Source organism: Peromyscus maniculatus, chromosome 9 (assembly GCF_049852395.1).
Source record: "Peromyscus maniculatus bairdii isolate BWxNUB_F1_BW_parent chromosome 9, HU_Pman_BW_mat_3.1, whole genome shotgun sequence".
Taxonomy (NCBI): domain Eukaryota; kingdom Metazoa; phylum Chordata; class Mammalia; order Rodentia; family Cricetidae; genus Peromyscus; species Peromyscus maniculatus.
In genome coordinates this window covers 55,520,017-55,544,391 of record NC_134860.1, presented here as the reverse complement: position 1 = coordinate 55,544,391, position 24,375 = coordinate 55,520,017, and the positions used below count along the sequence as shown (strand labels likewise).

Genomic DNA, 24,375 nt, shown 5'->3' with positions numbered 1-24,375 from the left:
TGTCCTTTCTCCAGTCCTGAAAGCTTTCAGTGTGCCTTAGATGAAGAACCAGAGGCACTAATTCAAATATTGGTGGCAGTCGCCATGGAGGAAGCTGTAGGTGGAGCTACGCATGATTGATTTATTTTATAGGAAGGTCCTTTTTATCTTGGTTCCCACACATGCATCACATCCATTTCAGGCCCCTTTAATTGTAATTTTTGTATTTTGTGTTTGTATGCATGAGTTTGGGCTTGCGTCATGATATGCATGTGGCGGTCAGGACAACTCTTGGGAGTTGGTCTGTCCTGATGCCTTGTGGGATCTGGGGACTGAACTCTGGTCGTCAGGTCTGTGCATATCGACATGTGGAGCCATCACACTGGCCCAGGCCATTATTTAAAAAGCCACTTTATCTGTGTCTTCCCATCTCTCAGGACCATACATGAGGTCTCTCTGGCTGGCTGGATTTGTCTGTACAGGCCGAGTGCCTGGCATGCTTGTTCCCTGCCCAGAATAATTCTTTCTAAGAGGACCCTCAGTATCCAGGTTACTGTTCTTGATAGGTGTGCCCGGAGGGTCCACTGGCAGCAACCGAGTCAGAGAAGAGACTGACTAATGTAGTTAGTTACAGCGAGTCTTGAACAAAACTGTGGAAGCTGTTGCAGAGATTCCGTACATTTGATAACCAAACAATGGGAAGGCTAAGATGGGAGAATCACTTCAGCCCAGAGGTTCAAGACCAGCCTGAGTGGTATAACTCCCACGGGCTCAATCTAACACAAGTAACAGCCCCTACTGATGTGTTCTCACTTTAAAATCATACTGTAGTGTTTGAAAAGGACAGAAGAACTTAAGTAGGGCCGGCAGCTGGGCTCAGTGGTAGAATTCCTGCCTAGCTTGTGCAAGGCTGTGGTTCCCGTCCCTACCACCGTCCTTCAGAACCCGCTGTCCAGGTCATCTTTTAGGTGGTAGTTTGGAGGCCCGCCTCCTCGCCTCCTGGCTCCTGCCTGGCTACATCCCCGTCTGACACGCTAGGCCCACCACAGGCGCTGTCTGCCTGCTTGCTGTTGGGTTGCCTCTTGTGGTAGGAAGGCATGGGCGTCTGCCTACCTGGCAGGTGGTTTCTAGAACTTTCCTTGGCACTCCTTTTCTATGGATCTGTCTTCCCTTTGCCTGGGATGTACCTCTCCCGTGCCGGCTGCACAGGGGTTCCTGGTGGGCTCTGTCCCTCATTGATGGTTCTGGCCTGGCTCCATGTAGATTCTTTCCTTTTTCCTTTTCTTTCTTTCTTTTTTTTAAAGAGGCTATTTCCACTGAAAGTAAGGTGCATAGTCGTTCCCTCTGTGGATTTTGTGTATTTGCCTTTGGTTTTTTTTTTTTTTTTTGGTGCGCAGGTGTGTGCGTATGTGTGTGTGTGTTTTGGTGAGTCATAGAGTAGTGTATTCCCTAAAAGTAGGGATGTCTTGATTGGAAGGATTGGGAAGGAGGTCAGTCCTGCTGGGGGAGGCTCTCATGTAGTCTCAGGTGAGTTGATGTCACCTGGCGTTGTTAGAGCCAAGGACTTCCTGCCTGCAGCTGGCGGAGGAGCTGCTTCCCTGTGCCTGGAGTAGCTGGCTGTGCATTTGCCCACGTTCATTCCCTAGTGGACCGCATGCTGTTTAGAACGTGATGGTGGTTGGTTAAATGCTGCAGCTGTGACTGGGTTGGACAGGTAGAGGTCGGTTCTCCCTCCTTGCTTGAGTGGTTTTGTTGGTGCCGGTCCATCTTCTGTTGGTTTCACTTTTTAAAGATGGAAGTGCATTTTTTTTTTTTTCACAAAGAGAGTGGACATTAGTAATAGAGTTTGACATACCTTTAGAAAAAGAATGAAAATAAAACAGTGACTTTGAGGTAAGTGTTAACTCGGTTAGATACTTTAGAACCCCTAAAGACTCAGACTGTCCACCCTTGAGCACTGTTTACTGGAGGAGTGTAGACTGGACTACACTCAAGTGAAGACTTAGAGTTTCTGACTTCAGTAATTCATCAGCAGTCAGTATTGCGTTATTGTCTCATTCCATGGTAATAGTCGATTAATAGTATCAGTTCTTTTTAAGAAAATATTTGAATCTTTTGGGTTGTTTGTGTGTTTGTTTTGAGACAGAGTCTTACTATGTAGTCCTGGCTGTCCTGGATCTCTCTCTGTAGACCAGGTTGTCCTGAAACTCTCAGAGATCCACCTACCTCTGCCTCAAGATGAAAATACTTTAACCTGAAGAGCAAGTTTGAGTTTATCCAGGTAAAAACTTAGGAGATGAAATCGTTCGAAATTTAAGATCAGCAGATGGATGTATTTCCAGATGACACACAGAGAAAGCGGTGGTTGTCAGTAGTCAGCGCCACATAATAAACCATCCTACGGCTCAAAAGCGCAGTGAGCGGTCCTTTATCCTTGCTGTGACTCGAGGTTGACTCGGCCTCGCTGGGCAGTTCTGCTCTCTGCTGGCCTTCCGGGTCGCTCCGTCCCAACTGCCCAGCTGGCGCTGGCCGGGCACAATAGCTCCACTCATGGGTCAGAGCGGCAGCGGGCCGGCTGGGTCAGCTGGTGTCCAGCTATATGGACCCAAGAAGGGGAAACGGAAGCAGCCAGACTTCGTGAGGGTGAAGCCCAGATCTGGCAAAGAACTGCTTCATGCCAGTCTATTGTTTGGAGCAAATAGAAGAGCCTCAGCTTGTGCAGACAGAGGGGGGGGGGGACGACTTCCTGGTGCTCAGTTGGTCACTGACATAGCCAGGGGCACCAGAATAGAAATACGGACTCTCGTCCCTGGAGTATGGATGTAGCTGTGTAGAAGCTAGTAGGGGTTGTGGATGGGTTTCCGTCGACAAGACCCTAGGTTCTTGTATCCGTGGTGGCAGAGATTTTCTTTATTTTTCCCAAACATCTCTCAGTCTTGGAGTTCATAGATTTGGGGGGAACTTTGTGGCTACTTGTCTCACACTCTTCAGATTCATTAATCTGGAGAATTTTTGTGATCTGCCCATCCATAATTAGGAAATAAAACAGCATAGGCAGTTTTTGTTACAGTGAGATTTGATGTAAGTAAATGTTCTTATCTTTAACTAAAAATGCTATTACTTCAAAATGAAAGCAAATTAAGCCAGATTTATTTTCCTCGTGTTCTAATTAAGCTTTGTTCACAAGCCCCCTTGGTTGTTACCAAGAAACAGTGAGTGTTCCCACCCTTGTTCACATTGATATTCTGCAAGTATCCGCTGATAGAATTGTGATTGTGGGGGCTTCTGCACGCATGCGCTGTGTGTGCTCTGAGAGCACAATAATAATCAGCTTCCCCACTCCTAGAAATTCAGACTCTTTCCAACTCCTCCCCCACGGCTCTGAATCTAGACTTTGACAGACAGCATTTGGAGATAGGCTTTTTAAATATGGCTCATTTAAATTAGCCTCAAAGTAAAATTTGATATGTCAGTGTTATTAATATATCAAATGTTACTAATATTTAAATTGTTTCGGGGGTGGGGTGGGGTGTGCATGTGTGGAAACAGTCTGCACGCGCTGGTTTTCTCCTTCCACTGATTCAGGCCATCAGTCTTGGTGGCCTACACCTTCTCCTCCTGAAACATCGCACTAGAAGAGTAATTTTTTAGTCTTTATTGTCTGTCTGTCCACCACGCTGTGCTTGGTATGAGAAGAGGGCATTGGTCCCCTGGAACTGGATTCCTAGTGTTTGTGAGCCACTGTGGGGGCTTCCAATCAAACTGGGTCCCCTCCAGGAGCAGCACGTGCTCTTAAGTGTTGAGCCTTTGCTCCAGCTCAGAACTTTTTATTCTTAAAATGTTTTTGCTTGTAAGTGGCTTTATGGTTTCTACAACCTTCAACACCATGGCTGTGAATCTATACCAGTCCTTTTTTTTTCTTCTTTAATAATTACTAATCTTATTTTGGTGTTGACAAGCTAGAAGATACTGCCTTATTAGTGTTTCTTTGATCATTGGCAAAGCTGACAATTTTTTCATGTTGGTTTAGATTTAGAGCACATTTCTTCCTCATTCCCTACATATCAATTACCTTTGAAAATATAGTTTCCTCAGCAGTGTTTAGCACACAGCCCCAAGGCTAAAGAAAATGGTAAGACCGGGCATGGTGGAGCACACCTGTAGTTCCAACACTCGGGAGGCAGAGGCAGGTGGATCTCTGTGAGTTTAAGGTCAGCCTGGTCTACAGAGCTAGTTCCAGAATAGCCAGAGCTGTGACACAGAGAAACCCTGTCTCTCAAAACAAACAAACAAACAAAATAACAACAAAAAAGAAAATGGTAAGATGCGTGAGCTGCAGCTTCCCCTGCAGGCTTGGAGGCTGCTGTCTGGGCAGACATGCTCCGTGTGCCGCACAGGTGTGAGGTAGGAACTCCTTTTCCTTTCACGTCCACCCGCGGAAGCTGCCAAGACTGCTTCCATTTTCTCCCCTGTGTTTCTGGCTTCTCTGGAGCATGTTCTCAGAGCCCTGCTGAGCCTTCTAGGCTCTCTCCAGAAAGCACAAAGGCAGGGGAGATGGGTGGGCACCCTGAGTTTCACATGGGTCCCCCTGAGGCTGTGTTTCTGGTTAGGGCTGACAACTGTGAGTGGGATACTCTGAAACACTGTGTTCCTCTGTGCTTCCAGAAGGTTCCTGGACGCCACTTAGAGAAAGGCAGAGTCAGCCTGAGAAGGACAGTGGGTGGAGCAGGAGGCCTCAGCCACGACTTGAGCATCTCTGGCATCCCTCCAGTCCACCCCAGCCTGGGCAGCCACACGCTTTTTCCCTTTCTTTCTCTGTTCTTTCCAATAAATGGAATCCTTTGAGCTTTGAAACAACAGTCACCATGGCCTGCAGACCTAGCCACTCTTCTCCCAACCTTGGACGAAAACCACAAGCTCTGTGAGAGACCCAGAAACAGGCAGATACAGACTGAGACAAGGCCTGGAAGACCCAGCAAGGCCAGAGTACTCCATTTCTAGTTTCTCAGCCAAACCTCATTGTTGGAATGTTAAAGCATGGGATATGGCTTTGCTAACGTTTGAAAAATGCTTCCTCACCAGGAAGGGGTGGGAGAGGATCTGCAAAGGAAATTCCTTCCTTCATACATAATAAATTGTCACTGAATTTAAATAACTTGCAGTCACAAGGGATGCCAGTAACACCATTACACTGTATAGCAACTGTCAGCCCGGCTTCTGCCTGCCTGCCTGTGAGCTGGGTGAACCTGTGAGAACAGACTTGCTCCTCCAGCAGTCCCACAGGCCTCACTGGTGGTGGGGAAGCGAACCAGAGAGAGACAGAGAGACAGAGAGACAGAGAGATCGATCACTGGCGTTTCCAGTATGATGGGAGCCTCCCAGCTGGCTGGTTCCTGACATGTGGGTAGCCAGGCTGACGAGGCAGGGCTTCCCAGCCTGAGGTGTGCTTGGACAGGGAGGACAGGAAGTGATGCTGCACTTTTCAGAACAGCTCCGAAGCTGGGTAGATGCCCTCACGTGAGAGTCAGTCCTGAGAGGCTGGCAGGAGGACGTCAGTCAAGAAGCAGCTGCGCCTGCTGCCTAGCGATGGTGGGGTTCTTACAACCGGGGACTCGGCCTGACTGGGGCTGCAGGGCAAGGGAGTGAAGAAACAAGAACCAGCCAGACACAGAGCAACAGAAAAGCCGGCCTGGGAAAAGTCTGGGCTCCCAGCTGGAGAAGCTGTAGTGTGTCTATTGTATACAGTTGAACAGAGGCAGAATTGTTGCATACAGTTGAGCAAGGAGATGTGGTTATTTCGTGTAGATAAACAAGGAGGCAGGGTTTATGGTGTTCAGCTGGACCAAGGAAGCAGATTTAGCTAATCTCAGTGCAGTAGTCTTCAGACAGTAACCATGGAAGGTGGGGAGGAATTTATGGCGGACATTCTCTGTACACATTGTCACCATTCACACATGGACCAAGAGGGAAGGCTTTGCCGTTTCCATGAGCCTAACCTGGCCTTGAGGTGACCTAGACAAAGCCAGAGATAGGTATTAAGGCCTAGTAGAAGGAGCTCAACACATTGTCTTATGTAATTATGGTTAAAAGAATAAAATACGAAGTATTAGAGGTATTTGATTCCAAATGCACTTAAAATCAGCAGACGTCATCTTTATATTTTCTACCAGAGACAAATGAGAGAAGTGTAGCAGCTGATGTGGAAATGGCCCTGGAACACGGGGACACCAGTCGCCTCCCTCGATCCCCAGAGCAGCCCTAGGTAGCCTCGTTTCCCAGAGGAGGAAACAGATGCTCGGAGTAGGCAGAAGACTTGTGAAGGCTGCCCGGCTGCTTGGCAGCAAAGAGTGATACCTGCACGCGCTCGTGTGTGTGTGTGTGTGTGTGTGTGTGTGTGTGTGTGTGTACACGTGTGTGTGCACATACGCATTGAGTAGCTTGCCTCTGTATCTGAGCTCAGTACCGTTTTTTTTGGAGTGGCCATAGACGGTTCTAGATCAGGACTCAGAACACTGGCTCAGTGCTCTGAGAAGGGAAGGGGAAACGCCGGGTTCCTCTGCTGGAGCTGAGCCTCCCTCAGCCCTCTGGAGACCTCCTGCCACACCCCATCCTAACTTCGTATGTATTGTCCTTGAACGCTGAGAGCTGTGCTCCTGGTGGACTTAGGGACAGATTCTGGGCTTCCTTTCGCTCGGGGTGGAGCTCAGTGGTGGAGCGTTGCCGTCACATGTGAGGCACCACAGAACAAACCCAAAGCCCGTCATCATTTGGAATATGTACAGGAGCCTATTTGAGAGCTGCTGTAGAAACTGCAGACTTGCTAACCCTGTGGTGATGGAGATAACGCAAAGGGCAGGGCTGCAGGTTTTATTTATAAACACGCTGGCTCATGAGTGTCACTTGGGTTCGTGATTTAAAACATGCCTGCCACTCCAAGTCTTCACCTAAGGCTTCACTAGACTCCTCCTGGCTAAGTCACAGATCTTGAAGTCATGGGAGCTCGGCTTCCTATCCAGGTGACAAGCCCTTTTCTCCCGATGTCCATTCCCTGGCTGTCGGCAAGTCCTGGAAGTGAGGAGCTTAGGCAGATAACATACCCTGGAAGAGACAGAGTCGTTCACACAAAGCTGCTGAACTCTTAGAGCCAAAGGCCTGTGGTTAGGGGCAGCTCCACTTGGCACATTTTTAGTGGGAACAAAAGACTCCAAGTGGTGTGCTGAGATGCAGTCTTAGAGCAGCCTCCAAGTCCTTGAGAGTTGTGCAGACATGACCTCATCGCATAGCTTAGCCATGAAGTAGGGAAGGTGAGGTGTCATCCCCCGGCTCCAGGTGAGGAGAGCTCTGCTGCCTCCTCCTTGGCAATTGCAGATGATGAACGTTGCCTCTTCCGTCAGGCAAAGTACCGCCTCATGGAGTCCCCACCGCCGTTTCCAAGCCTGCGTCTTCAGCTCTCACTGCTGCCCCCCGTTTCTAGGTAGCGGCCCCTCAGACCTTCATCGGGGCTCATCCCTGCTTCCTTTGGCCCTCTGTCTTGTTGAGTCCCAGATCTGGCCAGTGACTTTACAGGGAGTCCACCCCCCCCCTTTTTTTTTTGTCCCACCACTCAGCTGTCACACAGCCAGGAACAGAGAACATGATTTAATGTTGGATGATCACATGGTGTGTAGTAAGCGCTTGGTTTGTTCTAGGCACTGTGTGAAGTGGGTGGATGAAGCTGTATAATGTAGAGATTTAGACCCTGCCAGATTTCTCATTTTTTTTTCCCCCTAAGACGGTTTCTCTGTGTAATCCTGGCTGTCCTGGAATGTGCATTGTAGAGCAGGCTAGCCTCAAACATACAGAGATGTGCCTACCTAGCGTGCCCCCATACCCAGCTGATTCCTCCCAGTCCTAAGGAAGCGGGCCGGGATAAATGATGAGGTGTCATCAGGCCTGGCCAGGAACAGCGAGGACCATGCTCCCTAGTCACAATATTTCTCTGCTCCGCAGCTGGACTGCCTACTTCTGAAGACCTCTGTGTGTCCCCTGTGTCCCCTGCTCCCATGCTAGGGTCTCCCCAATCCTGCCCCTTTCCAGTGCCTTCTTCCCACATTTCTCTTTTACAGTGCTTGGTCCCCTCCCCCCAAACCCCTGAAGCCTCTCTTGCTGCCTTTGTCTGCTGAGCCGCCTTCCCAGTCCTAAAGACAGGGCCTCCGCTGCCCTGCCCTGCCCCTCTGCTTCCTTCATCTCTGCCCCAGAGTGCCTGAAGTCTGCACCCCCAGTGGCCCCCAGTTCATCTTCACACTATGTATGTCCCTGTTTGAAAGTTCCCTTGGTGTTGTAAATAAGCAGAACCAGGGGTGGCCCCACCCTAGATGGGGGTCCCTGTCACATCACATGCTCCTGGGTGTTGCCACCACCATCCCAGCATGCCCCACCCACAGCTGCTTCTCTGTCTCGCCCATCGTCCCTGGGTAACCTTCTCCACTTAGACTTTCCACCTTCTCCAAATACATTGTCCTTGAAAGGGCATGTCCTATGCCAGGTCTTACCTTGGGGTAGAAGGGAGCCATCTCTTTAACTCGGGCTACTTTACCTGCCCTTTCCTGCTGTGTGTTCATTCTACAAACACTTTTAAGGGACATGCCCTGTGTAGGGGCGTCACGGAGACTGCTGTACTCCCTAACTGCTGTAGATGGCAGAGGACATTGTCAACAGGAGGCATTCAGCAAGCACCTCATAAATGGCTTCAGCAGTTTCTCCCTGCTCCCATCCAGTGCATTTCCACTGATTCCAGAGTTAGCACAGAGCCGAGGAGCTGGGATCAAGGCCAGTTTCCTACTGCCATGCTACTTCATTCTGGACCCACCAGTGGTCACTGAAGTTCTCTAAAGAGCCTGAGTCTCTTTCAGACCCACCATCAGAGACCCTGCACATTCTTGGGTGCACGGTGTGGTATGTGTAGATGGTTGCAACTGCTTGTGTGTGCTCCAGGTCATCTGCAGCACCTGGCGGGGGCCCCAGCAGCCACAGAAAGGAGTCACCAGTGACTTTGTTGTAGTAAAGATGGCGGCGGCGGCAGCGGCGGCGGCGGCGATGATGATAATGATGATGATGATGATGACATCGATGATATCCCTTGCTTTCTTCCTAGGAGATGGCTGGCAGAGCTCTCAAGCAGACAGGCAGTAGAAGTATTGAAGCAGCCTTGGAGTACATCAGTAAGATGGGCTACCTGGACCCCAGGAATGAGCAGATTGTGCGAGTCATCAAGCAGACCTCTCCAGGTGAGGCTGGCGGTGTGGTCTGAGAGCAGGCCCCACAGAGAGAGGCAGGCCTGCCCCTGAAAGTTGATCCTGGGGTGGTGGGGTGAACCACAGGTAGTCGATCAGTCCTGGAATTTAACCTAGCTGCTCACCTGACCCTCTGACACCTCTCCATGGCAGCTTGTGTTACTGTTGAGAGGGTTTATGTGTCTGTTGAATTTTTCCATCTTTAAAGGGGGAAGAAAAAAGTTCAACTTTTTAAATCCTTTTATTGGGGCCGGTGGGGGGGGGGTGTCTTTGAAAAGGGAGACTTATCAATTCCAAAAACCTTTTTTCACATTTGATAGCTGGCAGCTCTCAAGGTCTGCAGCTGTGAGCAGTGTTTCCGCCCTGGAAGGGACAGGGGATGCCCACTCTGTTTCCCCGGCTGTCAGGATGGTCCTCTCCTAGGTGGAGTAGATAACCTGTGGTCCCTGGGTCAAATAACGAGTGTATGTGATCCCCTGCTTGGTGGCAGACCCGGGGTAAAGCCTCCCGTGGTGAATGAGGACATTTCAAGGGCTTTCAGAGTGTTTGTGTTCTGGTTTCTTGAGAAAAGAAATTTCTCTCACCAGCTCTGACTGGCCATTGTTCTCGGATTGATTCTTGGCCTTCTGGGGTCTGTCCTGGGGAGCAGTGCTGCAGGGAAAAGGGCCCAGCTCTGCCTTCCTGCTTGGTTGAGGTGTGGTGTGCTAGTAGCATTGCTCAATCAGGTACACAGAGCCACCCGTCAACTAACCCCTGTTCGGTGCCAAGGCTGCTGGGTTATTTCTGTCGGGTATGTTAGGGGATGGCATGGGGCTTATCCCTAGAGTGAATAAGACACAGCCTTTGGGTGTCAGGGTCCTCTGTCAGATCAGGCAGAGCAGAGGAATCCAAGTGGGGAAGTGAAAGGAGCCTTTGTCCTTTCCAGGCATCCTCTTTAAATGAGGAAAGATTTTCAAAATGGAGAAGCCAGGAATAAGGAATCAGCCACCCACGTGTCTGGGTGTTTGCAGAGAGGGACTCTTTGAGGTTGTTTTTAAGGAGTTTTTAGAAGGTTTTTATTTTTAATGGGGGGGTGTGTGTGTGCGCACATGCACGTGCTGTCCATTGGAATGCCGTGCAGGGGCAGAATCCCCAAAAGCTGGAATCACAGGCAGTTGGGAGCCACGGGGTATGGGTGCTGGGACCCAAACTCCGTCCTCTGCACTCTTGACTCACTGAGCCGTTTGTTTCTCCTCCTCCTCGTCGTTGTGGTTTTGTTCTTAGTGAGTGTTGGGTATCTGTTACCTTGTTTGTCCTTAATAAAGGCAGAAACCCAGCAAATCTTTAGTTTGGAAAATAAGTGAAAGGAAAATGAGTATTTGGACAGTGGGTGCAGTCCTGCCCTTTGGAAACCATGACAGTACAAAAACTTGGCTCCCCCAAATAGGTGCATGTCATGGAGACAACAAAGTTGGCTGTTCAGGTAGTCAGTCCCCTATCATGTCTGGAGACTGACCTTGGGTGCTGTGTCCTCTTAGGGCACCGTACCCCGACCCATGACCATCCTTATGCTCTTTGGCCTTTAGCCCCATCATCCATCCATCCCCGCCCCCCCCCATTAGAGAGACCGGTTTCTGCCAGGGCAGGACCCACCCTGTCAGGACTCTCAGTAGACCTTATACATCTGCCCAACCCCAAAGATAAGGCTAGTGTGAGGACCAGCTTGCAAGTAGCAGCCCACGGGTCCCACGTGCTCTCAGGCTGACTTCTCACTCTTTCCTCTGTAGGAAAGGGCCTGGTGCCCACCCCGGTGACACGGAGGCCCAGTTTCGAGGGCCCGGGGGAAGCATTCCCATCCTACCACCAGCTGGGTGCTGCAAACTATGAGGGCCCCGCCACGCTGGAGGAGATGCCACGGCAATATTTAGACTTCCTCTTCCCTGGGGTCAGCACTCACAGCACCCCTGGTCACCAGCACCCTCCCAAAGGCTACAGCGCAGCGGTGGAGGCAGGTGCGCACTTTCCGGGCACACACTACGGTCGTCCTCACCTGCTAGCGGAGCAGCCGGGATACGGGGTGCAGCGCAGCCCCTCTTTCCAGAGCAAAACAGCACCAGACGCCTACTCCGGCCTGGCCAAAGCCCAGGGCGGCCCTCCTGCCAGCCTCGCCTTCCCTGCCCACACTGGGCTGTACACTACTGCACACCACAAGCCGGCCGCTGTGGCGCCCGGGGCCCACCCACTGCATGTGCTGGGTGCCCGGGGCCCCACGTTCTCCGGCGACAGCCCCCCACAGGCAGTGCTAGCGCCATCTAGGAACAGCCTCAACGCCGCCGACTTGTATGAGCTGGGCTCCCCAGTGTCCTGGTCGGCAGCACCACTGGCACGCCGCGACTCGATGCAGAAGCAGGGTCTAGAGGCCACCCGGCAGCACGTGGCCTTCCGGGCGGCCCCCAGCAGGACAAACTCCTTCAGCAGCCCACAGCCCGAGCCCTCGCTGCCCGCCCCCAACACGGTCACCGCAGTGACAGCTGCTCACATCCTGCACCCTGTGAAGAGCGTGCGTGTGCTGCGGCCCGAGCCCCAGACAGCCGTGGGGCCCTCACACCCTGCCTGGGTGCCTGCACCCACAGCTCCTGCCACCGAGGGCCTGGAGACCAAGGAGGGCAGCCCGGGCCAGCACCCGCTGGACGTGGACTACGGTGGCTCCGAGCGCAGGTGCCCGCCGCCGCCTTACCCGAAGCACCTGCTGCTGCCCAGCAAGGCCGAGCAGTACAACCTGGACCTGGACAGCCTGTGCACCGGCGTGGAGCAGAGTCTGCGTGGGGGCGCCGCCGAGCAGGAACGGAGCGACAAGAGCCACAAGGGCGCCAAGGGAGACAAAGCTGGCAGGGACAAGAAGCAGATCCAGACCTCCCCGGTGCCGGTCCGCAAGAACAGCAGGGATGAGGAGAAGAGAGAGTCACGCATCAAGAGCTACTCCCCGTATGCCTTCAAGTTCTTCATGGAACAACACGTGGAGAACGTCATCAAAACCTACCAGCAGAAGGTCAGCCGGAGGCTGCAGCTGGAGCAGGAAATGGCCAAAGTAATTTCTCACTTCCTTCTTACTCTGTTCCCAGCTTCCCTGTCCACGGCAGCAGATAGGCACCTTCACCACACGCCCACCTCATAGACATGGACATGAGCCAGGTGCTGGGAGAAGCCACAGTGTGTGGTCTCCCTTGCTTCCCTGTCTAACAAGTACATCAGCAAACTGATCAGTGTGGTGTGGCCTTACTTTTGAAGAAAGTACAAGGGTTACCTGCTATTAACATTTTAAAAGAACGTTTAAAAAGTTTCCTAAATTAGATATTTTTAGAGAGAAATGCAATATTTGTGGTCCATTGATCCAGAGTAATAGTGCTTTTAGTTTGCTTCTTTGAGACGGCTTGTTCATCCGTAGCCCCCATTCATTGAACTGGGTCTCCCAGTCCTGCCCCAGCTTCAGATGCCAGGGTTGTAAGTATGTGCCACAGTGCCCAGCCCAGGAGACTGTGTATGTGTGTGTGTGTGTGTGTGTGTGTGTGTGTGTGTGTGTGTGTGTGTGTGTGTTATTTTAGATTTATTTTCATGTGTATGAGTGTTTTGCCTGCATGTGTATTTGCTTGTGCCAGTGAAGGCCGGAAGTGGGCTTTGGATCCCCTGGAACTGGAGTTACAGACAGTGGTGAGCCACCATGTAGGTGCTGGGGACTGAACCTGGGTCCTCTGGAAGAGTGGCCGGTCCTCCTAACCACAGAGCCATCTCTCCTACTCCAGTAAAAGTGTTTTAAACATTCTGTAATTGATACTGTAAAGTAATAGAGGAGGTAATTTTTATGACATTACTTTAAATTTAATTGTGATAGTAAATTACATTGCACGAGCCAGTCATTTCAAATTCTAAAACTTAAGTTTGTGTTTTCATTTCCTGTTGGTCCAGATTCATTACCTGTTTTCTGTTTTCTTTAAACTCTGAAACACTAGATTATGAATTCCAGGAATGTTTTCCACAATTTTTTTTTTCTTTTTAGTAGTAGTAGTAGTAGTAGTGGCTTTCCTTGGCTTTTAGAACCTAAAATCACCTAGAGAAAGAATTTTCTTTGGATTCCATATTTGCATATATGTGTATGGATGTTCATGCAGAGATAGATGTCCACGTCCACATACAAAGATCCAGGCTGGCTGGTACCTCACCTGTAGTCCGGTAGACGCAGTCTTTCTGAAGAGCCCTCGCTGGTCCAAGGTGTCCCTGCCCCACACACTTGGCTGCCGCGGGGTCCCTATAACATGACTTTGTGATTTTCCTTGTGTGCAGGCTGGACTCTGTGAGGCTGAGCAGGAGCAGATGAGGAAAATCCTCTACCAGAAGGAGTCCAACTACAACAGACTGAAGAGGGCCAAAATGGACAAGTCCATGTTTGTGAAAATCAAAACTCTGGGCATCGGTGCCTTTGGAGAAGTGTGCCTTGCCTGTAAGGTGGACACCCACGCGCTATATGCCATGAAGACTCTGAGGAAGAAAGATGTCCTGAACCGCAACCAGGTGGCCCACGTCAAGGCTGAGAGGGACATCTTGGCTGAGGCCGACAATGAGTGGGTGGTCAAACTCTACTACTCCTTCCAGGACAAGGACAGCCTGTACTTTGTGATGGACTACATCCCCGGTGGGGATATGATGAGCCTGCTGATCCGGATGGAAGTCTTCCCTGAGCACCTGGCCCGATTCTACATTGCAGAGTTGACTCTGGCCATTGAAAGTGTCCACAAGATGGGCTTCATCCACAGGGACATCAAGCCCGACAACATCTTGATCGACCTGGATGGTCACATTAAGCTGACAGATTTTGGCCTCTGCACCGGATTCAGGTGGACTCACAATTCCAAGTACTACCAGAAAGGTACTCCTTCAGGCCTTCTGTGTCACCCCCCACACCCCCTTGGGGACAGCCCCACCAGGTGCCACATAGTCCTTATGGCACCTGCTCATTTCTAAATGATCTGTTGGTGGGTTCCTGTGATTTGTGTGGTATGCTTCCCTTCCTAAAGGAGTGCTATGCTATGTGGAGGGTATTTTCTTTGTTAGCGGACTTTCTTACGATGTTTTTTTGACCACTAAAGGCTTTTATAAAGAACTTCCACACTGCCCTATTAAAAGAAACCTTGAAAAATAAGTCTCGAGGCTCCTGGAGTACTTGTTCAGTGAGAGAGATCTGACTGGCATGCAGAAGGCCCTGGGTTTGTCAGTGGAAGAAGAAAGAGCTTGTGCTGGCATGAACTGACATCTTGAATCACTCTTCTGTTTTAAGCTGTGGATTTGCTGCAATGTTGAGTTTCAAAACTGATGTTCTTTTCTGCTCTTTTCTGTCACTGCACCTTTTCCCTCGGTAAAGGGAACCACGTCAGACAGGACAGCATGGAGCCTGGTGACCTCTGGGATGACGTCTCCAACTGTCGCTGTGGAGACAGATTGAAGACCCTGGAGCAGAGAGCGCAGAAGCAGCACCAGCGGTGCCTGGCCCACTCTCTGGTCGGGACCCCAAATTACATCGCACCCGAGGTGCTTCTCCGCAAAGGTATGCCAGCCCGGCCACAGGGCTCCATCATCTCACCTCTGATCTGGAGGGGCCTCTGCTTCACCGTGATTAAGCCAGTGTTCCCGCACCCTCTAACTGAGGAGTGTGGGTTGTGGGCTTTCCACCTCAGATCCAACAATTAACAGGCATTTTCAGTGTCAGCTAGGGCCTGGAGAGATGGCTCACTGGTTAAGAGCACTGGCTGCTCTTCCAGAGGACTCAGGTTCAGTTCCCAGCATCTATGTGGCTGCTCACAAGTAACAGTGTTTCCAGGGGAATACAGTGCCCTCTTCTGGCCTCCAGGGGCACTGCACACAAATGGCACGTACACATACATGCAGGGGAAACACCCATACACATAAAAATAAATTAACTAACAAATACAGTCAACTGATGAAACTGTCTGGGGTCATAGGCCACTGCCCTCCCTAGCCCATCATTTCCAAGCTCTAGTTTACCTCTCTCTTGTCCAGGCTGAGTTACTCCATGTCTGACTCACAAATTAATTCTCTGTGTTGGGCCTAGAACTCCTAGGAGGTAGTGTGTGCAAACCTTAATGGGCATCAGATTACTAGTTGTTGGTGAAATTTGTTTCCTGGATAGCCTGGACAGTGTCTGCATCAGAACTGGAGGAACCCCAAGTGTGTACTTGGTCCATCATGACAGTGGGCTGTCAGCTTGACCTTGTAGCTAATCCAGACAGTCTTTGCGTTCCCATTGTATCTGTAGACCTAGTCTAACTCGGTTTAGGATGAGGTTTTCCATCACAGTGGTGGTCTGATGTGGGCTGTTGATCCACTCAGCCCTGTACACAAAGGTGTCTCCTGAAAGCTTGCAAATGCTAGTTCTGATGCCCAGGAGAGGCCCCACACTCCAGCTGTGAGTACTATTTTATAGAAACCATGGGCAAGGATTATTCTGCAGCCATCAGTGCCAAGAGGGACTGATGAAGGTAGAATCCATGCTCCAACTAGTCACTCCTGTTCCAGAGCCTACTACCAAGCCGTGCTTGACTGAGGTGTGGGGCCCTGAAGGAATAGTGGGAAACTTCAAAGATAAATGAACCTGTTCCACAGCCTCCTTGTAGGCAGCCCGACCACCGTAGGTGGGAGCTCTGGGAGGATACTTGGCTTCACCAGTGCCTTGGTGAACTGCTAATTGTCCACTGCCACAGTGGCTACCTTCATGTTCCTTCTGTTTATGTTTACTTTTGAGACATCAGGGTCTCTCCATAGTCTCCATGTTCTTCAGCATCATCCTAAACAGATTTGTAAACTTCCCAGGAAGTCGCCCTGCTTTCTATACCCGCCCCATACCCAGTGGGTAAAGCACTACCACGCCCGAGTTCAGTCCTTGAGACCCACATGGCGGAAGGAGGGAGCAGACGCCCACAGGGTTTCCTCTGACCTCCAGACATATGCCATAGTGCATGCACACACACACACACACACACACACACATGCTCTCTCTCTCTTAAATAGTTATAAAAAAATTAATTACTGTCTTGTCTTCTTACTATAAAAGCATCCTGTGTTTATGAAGACTAGTGATTAAAAATAAGAAAATCCGCCTGGCGGTGATGGTGCACGCCTTTAATCCCAGCACTCGGGAGGCAGAGCCAGGCAGATCTCTGTGAGTTCGAGGCCAACCTGGGCTACCAAGTGAGTTCCAGGAAAGGCGCAAAGCTACACAGAGAAACCCTGTCTCGAAAAAACCAAAAAAAAAAAAAAAAGAAAAGAAAAGAAAAAAAGAAAATCCAAATGTCTGTAGCCGCGTGATATCTATTTGCACCTTTGTGTGAGCTCATGTATCTGCCAGTCTGAGCCGCCTGCCTGAGGACATGCATTTAAGTAGCTCTCTCCTTTTAGCATCATAGTCCATCTAAGTGCGCATGCCTAAGGGGAGCCTGTGCTGTGGGGCTGAGGGAATGCTGTCTTCAGGGTACACACAGCTCTAGGACTGGTGGAGTGTGATATCGTAGTCCATCTAAGTGCGCATGCCTGAGGGGAGTCTTTGCTATGTATCTGAGGGAATGCTGTCTTTCAGGGTACACACAGCTCTGTGACTGGTGGAGTGTTGGCGTGATTCTTTTTGAGATGTTGGTTGGGCAGCCACCTTTCTTGGCACCTACTCCCACGGAAACCCAGCTGAAGGTAAGCAAGGAGTGTGTGCCCATGTGATGTAGAACACTGTGCTTTTCACAACCCTTGGCCAGTTTTGGATCTCTCCTCTTACACTCAATAGAATAGAAATGGCAGTCATTTGTAGTGGGATTTTCCAAAGAAAGGTTCTGTTACTTTTCCTATACTTTTGAATTTTTTGATATTAAAACAAAGCTAGACCTGAGTTTTTAATGTATTTGTATACCTGTAGCTTTATTTAAACCATTGCTGTCTGTTGGTCTGTCTGTCTGTCTGCCCTGGTGGTATGTCCAGGCAGGAACTACACACAGTGAAATTCAAGCGGCAGCTGTGGATCAGCCCCCTGCCTGGCGTGTCCTGAGGAGAACATCAGCCCTGTGCTTATGTGGACACTGTCACCGTGGCTATAATTAGCAGCTCGGTGGTCAGGCTACTTGTGTGTAGTCCCAATACTCACTGAAATAATTGAACCTATCAGCTAATCATTCAGTAATTCATTTTAGATTCACAGCCACTTTCTGAATGAGTAATCCTTAATTAGTTCAGAGTTGAGCTGAAAATCTGAACTCTTGAGTGGATTTACAGAAGCAAAAGTCTAGGGAGTTTTTATGTCCTGATCAGTCCATGGTGGAGTGGAACAAACTGGAACAGCTGGGCGGTGGTGGCACACGCCTTTGATCCCAGCACTGAGGAGCCAGGGGCTGGAGGATCTGAGTTCAAGGCCAGCCTGGTCTATAGAGGGAGTTCCAGGACAGCCAGGGCTACACAGAGAAAACTGCACTGTGTCAAGAGAGGAGAGGGGTGGGAAGGGGAAGAGAGAGAGAGGGAGAGAGACAGACAGACAGACAGACAGTCTAGAATCAAAGCTCAGTGTAACTCTGAACAGCACAATTGGTTTTGGCATTTTCTGCTTTCTAGCTGAACTGACCACTCACTGATCTGCCTACGTGATAGTAAACCAGATCCTTTTCTTTTTATTGAGGCAAAATAGGTATGACAGGAAATTTACATTCAACTATTTTGAAGTGTATGATCTGTCAGCCTTAAGTGTGTTCACACAGGGCTCTGCAAACCATTTCTGGATATTTTGTCTCACATAGAAACTTCATACCCATTGAATAACTGCTCCTGTCCCCTCTCCCCAGCCCTTGTACCCTTTGCCTCAGAATTTGACCAGGTACCTCATAGCTGTGGAGTTCTGCGCTTACTGTTTGTCTTATTTTCACTGCCGCCTTTCACTTAGCATATATATATGTGAATATTCATATATATAGCATATACATATGAATATATATATGGATTCAAAGGTTCGTCCCTGTGTGTGTGTGTGTGTGTGTGTGTGTGTGTGTGTGTGTGTATTCCTTCCTTCTAAGAGTGAATTACCATCCTTTAAGTGTGTGCCCCGTGTTTTCATGACCCGTCCACCGGCTGACAGGTGTCTGGGTGTCCCTTGGCTCCTGTGACTAGTGCGTCCCTGCACACAGGTGCTTGGCTCCTGCTTCAAGCCCTCCTCAGTCATTCTGGACTTTCCCTCTTAGAACTGCCAAACTGTTAAGAACAACCACACTGTTTTATATGCATGTATTCATTCATCCATCTTTTTTTTTTTTGAGACAGTTTCACCATACATAGACCAGACTAATTTTAAATTTGAGACATCCTCCTGTCTCAGTTTGCAGTTTTCCTCAATTCTGAGATTACACATCTGAACCACGGTGCTTGGCAACAACATCTGTGTTCCATTTCACTCCAGTAATGTACCATTTTATCTACATCCTTGCCGCCACCTGCTGGTGCTCATCTGCCTTCACCTCCCGAGTGCCAGGATTGCAGGCATGCACCACCAACCCAGTCATCCTTATGGGTGGGTGTGAGTGAGGTAGTGTGTCACCAGGGTTTTCATTCGGGTTTCCCTCGTCGTTAGTGATATTAAGCATGTGCCCCCGGACTCATTTACCAATCGTATAGTTTTATGAGAATGGCCAATTGTCTTTAATCCTGTTCTAAAATTCAGATTATTTGTTGGAGGAGTTCTCTATGCATTCTAGATATTAAGTCCTCTACACATGTATGCTTTGCAGACGCAGTCTGTTTGATGGGTACTCTTCATTCTTAGTAAGTTCAGTTAGTGAGGTCCCAGTAGCATATCCCTGCCTGGCCTGGAACTCCCCATGTAGACCAGACTGGCCTTGAGCCTGCAGCTGCCCTGCCCCGCCTCTGAAGCACTGAGATGCTAGATGTATGCCATCGTCCATAGCACAAAAGTTTGTAATGTTCATGAAACCCAACATTACTTTTTCTTTCCTGCTGGTGTCTTGGTATCATAATCAAGAAGACCTGGGTCACATTTCATAATTTTTTTTTTTTCTCAGAGACAGGGTCTCTCTGTGTAGTTTTGGTGCCTGTCCTGGATCTCGCTCTGTAGACCAGGCTGGCCTCGAACTCACAGAGACCCGGCTCACATTTCATAGTTTCAGTCTCTCTGATACACTTGCTGTAGATGGAGCCTCTCCAGCAGCCCTCGGGTACACTGTCCAGTCCCACTCTGGGCCTAAGCCTGACCAAAACAGATGTTAGGTTTTTCTTCACGGTACACACGGCTTCATGACAGATAATAGTTAATGACCACCCAGATGAGGCCAAGGCCAGCTGGGGTCAGTTATTCTCAAAGAAAAGAAAAATTCCCGAGGCCAGCTGCCAGCCGCAGCCCATACCAAGTGAGCACTGTGGTGGCCCGGCAGAAAGCCCTTGCCATTGCCCAAGAGTTGGGTGGGAGGCTCCACCCCTCAGCTGGCCGAGGCTGCAGCGTAGGCTCAGGACCTAGGCTGTGGAAGCTCTAACCCCGCTCGCTCTGCTCCACACAGGTCATCAACTGGGAGAACACGCTGCACATCCCCACACAGGTGAAGCTGAGCGCCGAGGCCCGCGACCTCATCACCAGGCTGTGCTGCGCGGCCGACAGCCGCCTGGGCAGGGACGGGGCCGACGACCTCAAGGCGCACCCCTTCTTCAGCGCCATCGACTTCTCCCGCGACATCCGGAAGCAGCCCGCGCCCTACGTCCCCACCATCAGCCACCCCATGGACACCTCCAATTTTGACCCGGTGGATGAAGAAAGCCCCTGGCACGAGGCCAGCGGGGAGAGCGCCAAGGCCTGGGACACGCTGGCCTCCCCCCACAGCAAGCACCCAGAGCACGCCTTCTACGAGTTCACCTTCCGCAGGTTCTTCGACGACAACGGCTACCCTTTCCGGTGCCCAAAGCCCTCAGAGCCGGCCGAGAGCGCAGACCCCGAGGATGCCGAGCTGGGGGGTGCCGCCGCCGCCGCCACCGAGAGCTGCCAGCCGGTGTACGTGTAAGCGGCCTGGGGCCTCGGTGATCACATCTCGGGAAGCTCTGGTCGCCGACAAGAAAACCCCAAACAAGATTTTTAAAAGACAAACTCAAGTTTAGGAATCCTTCATTTCTAGTTGTGGCTAATGGGCAACAGGGAGGGTCACCATGACTTGGAATTGGTCCTCTGAGGACCTTCACTGCATTAAAACAATATTTTTAAAATTTTAGTACAATATGGAAAGAGCACTTATTTTATGGATACCCATTTTTTTCTTACTAAATTATAAGGATTAACTTTGACAAACCATGCTGCTGTTACTTCCGTATGTGTTTTATCTGATAGCACTTGTCCACATGTAGAAAAGAAGTAAGAACTGAAGAACATGTGATAAGAAGTCTGTGCAATAAGTGAGAGAAAAGACCGCGCTCCGCTCCAAGTCACGCAGACCGTGTATCTACACGGTGGCTTTGTTTCATAGTTTTCCCACATTTCAAAATTGTGATGTAATGTTTAAAAGCTGCTTTTGTGCTTTTCCTTTTCTTTGCCTATTATAGTATCCTAGAGAGAGTGACACAGGCAGTGATGGGCGGGCCGTGTCTGAGGTGTGGAAAGCGCTGCGTGAGCAGTTTTCTATTATAAATTACCGTATCTTGCCATTCACAGCAGGTCCTGTGAATATGTTTTTAAATGAGGTATTCTAGAAAGTGTGCTGATAATGTATTGTGTGGGTGATGATTGTAGCCCTTATTGTTAAAGAAATGCTTATATGTAACTGAAGTGTGATTTTTTTTTTTTTTTAAACGTGTGTGTCTTGGATATGACTGGGTACTTTGGGAGGCAAATGTAAACGTTTGTCATTTATGAAACACATCAAAAGGGATTAATTCAGCTATGCCAAAACGTTGGGTATAATCGTAGCACTCTGTCCACTTTTCTAGTCCAGCATGCCGTCAGTCTTGGTATGTGGAAAGCTGTAGCGGGGACCTACGTTTTTTCACCAACGGGTTCCCACACCAAAAGGCGAGGTAAGTGTTGTGTCCTGTTTCCTCGGTCAGCCAAGGCGTCACCGTGAGACTCAGTCCTCCTGTGCTTCTCACACAGCGAGGTGTCAGATCTTAAGATGGCTTAACCAACACGTTTTTCTAACTTTGTAAAAAGAAAAAAGATTCTTCAAAGTGACATTGAAGTACAAAAACAAGCCATACATTTTTTTCTTAGACATATAGGTGTATATATAACTATAGATAAACACACAGAATATTCCTTACTTCAAATTAGTATGGTTCCTATTTAAAGTGATTATATTTGAATACATTCAGTTTCTTTTGCTTTTTAAAAGATGGAATGCATCACATTTTCATTATACTATTCCACATACTTTCCTTGAGGTTCTTAGCATAATGTATCCGTTACTTAGTATGTATCTAGGCAGAAACACTTACAAATTTATCTATGTCTAAGAAACATTCCTGTGTCCTGGTTTACATTTGTATGAATGGCATATTCTGAAGTCTGCTGTGCTTGTATTGTGACTTACAGTATTCTTGCTATTTTGTAGTAATGCCGTGTTATTTACAGCGCTCTGACATAGTTTCATGTGGTAGGTTCTTTCTCAGGAACTCGATTTAACTATTATTTATTGATATATCATTGCCTTTGAAAGCTTCTACTGGCACAATTTATTATTAAAACTTTAAATCCAAGTCTCGTCGTTGGTGGTGTTTTGTTGAAGCCTGTAAGGTCTTACATAATAAACATTTTCCTACTGATTTACCGGCTGCCAGGTTTCTGACAACAGAGGGCAGAGAGAGTGAGTCCAGATCAACCTAAGATCGTGTGACATCTGTAAATGGTAAAATTGGGATAAATATGCCTCGTTAGGGTTTCTGAGTGGGTTGTGATTCAAAAGAGACGATAGGAATCAAATCAAGTGTCAACAGCTGCAACTCCTGTGTCATCCCAGCCTGGAAGAGGGATACTGCTGGGGTGGAAGTGTGGATACTGCTGGAGTGGAAGTGTGGATACTACTGGGGTGGAAGTGTGGATACTGCTGGAGTGGAAGTGTGGATACTACTGGGGTGGAAGTGTGGATACTGCTGGAGTGGAAGTGTGGATACTGCTGGAGTGGAAGTGTGGATACTGCTGGGGTGGAAGTGTGGATACTGCTGGAGTGGAAGTGTGGATACTACTGGGGTGAAGTGTGGATACTGCTGGGGTGGAAGTGTGGATACTGCTGGAGTGGAAGTGTGGATACTGCTGGGGTGGAAGTGTGGATACTGCTGGGGTGGAAGTGTGGATACTGCTGGGGTGGAAGTGTGGATACTGCTGGGGTAGAAGTGTGGATACTGCTGGGGTGGAAGTGTGGATACTGCTGGGGTGGAAGAGGGATACTACTGGGGTGGAAGTGTGGATACTGCTGGGGTGGAAGTGTGGCGTCCCTCAAGCTGTGGTGCTGTTACAAGCAGCTGGACGGTAGGGGCTCTGCCTTGACCCAGGGGTTAATCCTTGCTGCATCCTTTCACGGTACTCAGAGGTGGTAGAAAGTAGGTGAGGAGGAGTAGGAAGCCCCGGGGGATGCATGCTGGGCCCTGGCCCCTTCCTAACTCTCCGCTCTGTCTGCAGCAGCACAGTGAGTTGTTTTGCTGAGAGATCAGCCTCACCTCAGGCCCACACGGGGAACAGGCTGCCCATAAGCCAAAACAGCCCCTCCCCTGGAACAGTGTTATTGTCACACTGGAGAAGACTGCCAAGCTCACAGCCTTTTGTTTGAAATAGTTCGCATTTGGTTTACTCTGGCATTTGGTTTGCTCTGGGGTAGTCTTTCTTTTGAATAGATCCAGTCATATTCTTTAAAAAGTCATTTCATTTCCCTATAGACAACAAATGGCCATGGTGTGCATCCTGGGAGAAGTGCAGTATGAGGAGAAATACACTGTAGCCCACAAGAACACTGTGGTTTTTTGTTTTGTTTTCATCCGTGTTCTTGACAGCGGGTCTCAGCACGGAAGCTCTAATTTTTAGCAGTGCTGAGATTGAACCCAAGGCCTCACGCATGCCAAGTGCTACATTAAGCTCCACGCCCAGCTCTCTTCACTCTTTATTGTCACTCCATAGCATCCCATTAAGGTTTTAGAAACAACCTCCTCAAGTGGACATTCAGTTTCTGGGTTGGTTGGTTGGTTTTGATACAGGGTCTCACCATGTAGCCTTTGCTATCCATGAACTTGCTCTGTAGACCAGGCTGGCCTCAAACTCAGAGCTCTGCCTGCCTCTGCCTCCCAGGTGCTAGGATTAAAGGTGTGCATCATAGTGCCAGGCTTGCCTCTGTTTTGTTAGCTTGCTTGCCTTTTGAGGAACCTCTATACTGATTTCCACATGGCTATACAAACTTCTATTCCCACCACCTGAGAATAAGCATTCCTCTTTCTGCATCCTTGCCAGTATGTGTTTTCTTAAGGATGGCCATTCTGACTTCAGTGAGATTGAACTTCAAAGTTGCTTTAATTTGTGTCTCCCTGTTAATAGTGCTGAATGTGTTTTTAAGTATTTGTTGAACAGTGTGTTTCTTTTCTATTCTGTTTATTAGCCCTTTATTGAGTGTATGATTTAGCTTTTTCTTTTATCTTTTGATGTTTAATATCATACATCCTCAGTATTAATTTGTCTAATGTGTAGTTGGCAAAGATCTTTTTCCCTATCCTATAGACAGACTGTATTAGTTATTTTGTATTGCTGTGCAGTAAAACACCTCCACCAAGGCAACTTAGAAGAGAGTTCATTTGGGCTTCTGGCCACAGAGGGTTAGAGTCCATGATGATGGAGTGGAGGCTGGGTCACAGGAGTGGTAGGCTGAGGATTGACATCTTAACATTCCAAATGGCCTTGTCTCAGACCTTCCTCTAGTGACACACCTCCACCAAGACCACACCTCCTAAGCCTCCCAAACACCACTGAGGACGGGCGTTCAGATGCCTATGAGTGTGGAGGACATCTCATTCGGACTACAGGGATTATCTGTTCACTCCAGTTTGCTCTCCTGAGCTGCCCCTACCTTAGCCTGAAGGTGCTGGG

At 49.2% G+C, this 24,375-nt stretch overlaps 1 protein-coding gene across 3 annotated transcripts in view; it reads left to right on the top strand.

Annotated features, from left to right (window-relative positions):
- The window catches only part of Lats2 (large tumor suppressor kinase 2), a 56,356-nt gene extending 34,349 nt beyond the window's left edge, over window positions 1-22,007 (top strand). For 2 of the 3 annotated variants that reach the window (XM_006988433.4, XM_042284940.2), the window contains exons 3-8: window positions 9,113-9,245; window positions 11,018-12,318; window positions 13,569-14,151; window positions 14,644-14,826; window positions 16,873-16,979; window positions 19,832-22,007. In XM_006988433.4, the coding sequence (XP_006988495.2) occupies window positions 9,113-9,245; window positions 11,018-12,318; window positions 13,569-14,151; window positions 14,644-14,826; window positions 16,873-16,979; window positions 19,832-20,326 (2,802 nt within the window). In that variant the 3' untranslated portion in view covers window positions 20,327-22,007. Of the gene's footprint in view, window positions 1-9,112; window positions 9,246-11,017; window positions 12,319-13,568; window positions 14,152-14,643; window positions 14,827-16,766; window positions 16,799-16,872; window positions 16,980-19,831 lie in introns of those variants that run through there. The other variant, XM_076545092.1, reaches the window with a different exon arrangement.
- The last annotated feature ends 2,368 nt before the right edge of the window (window positions 22,008-24,375 follow it).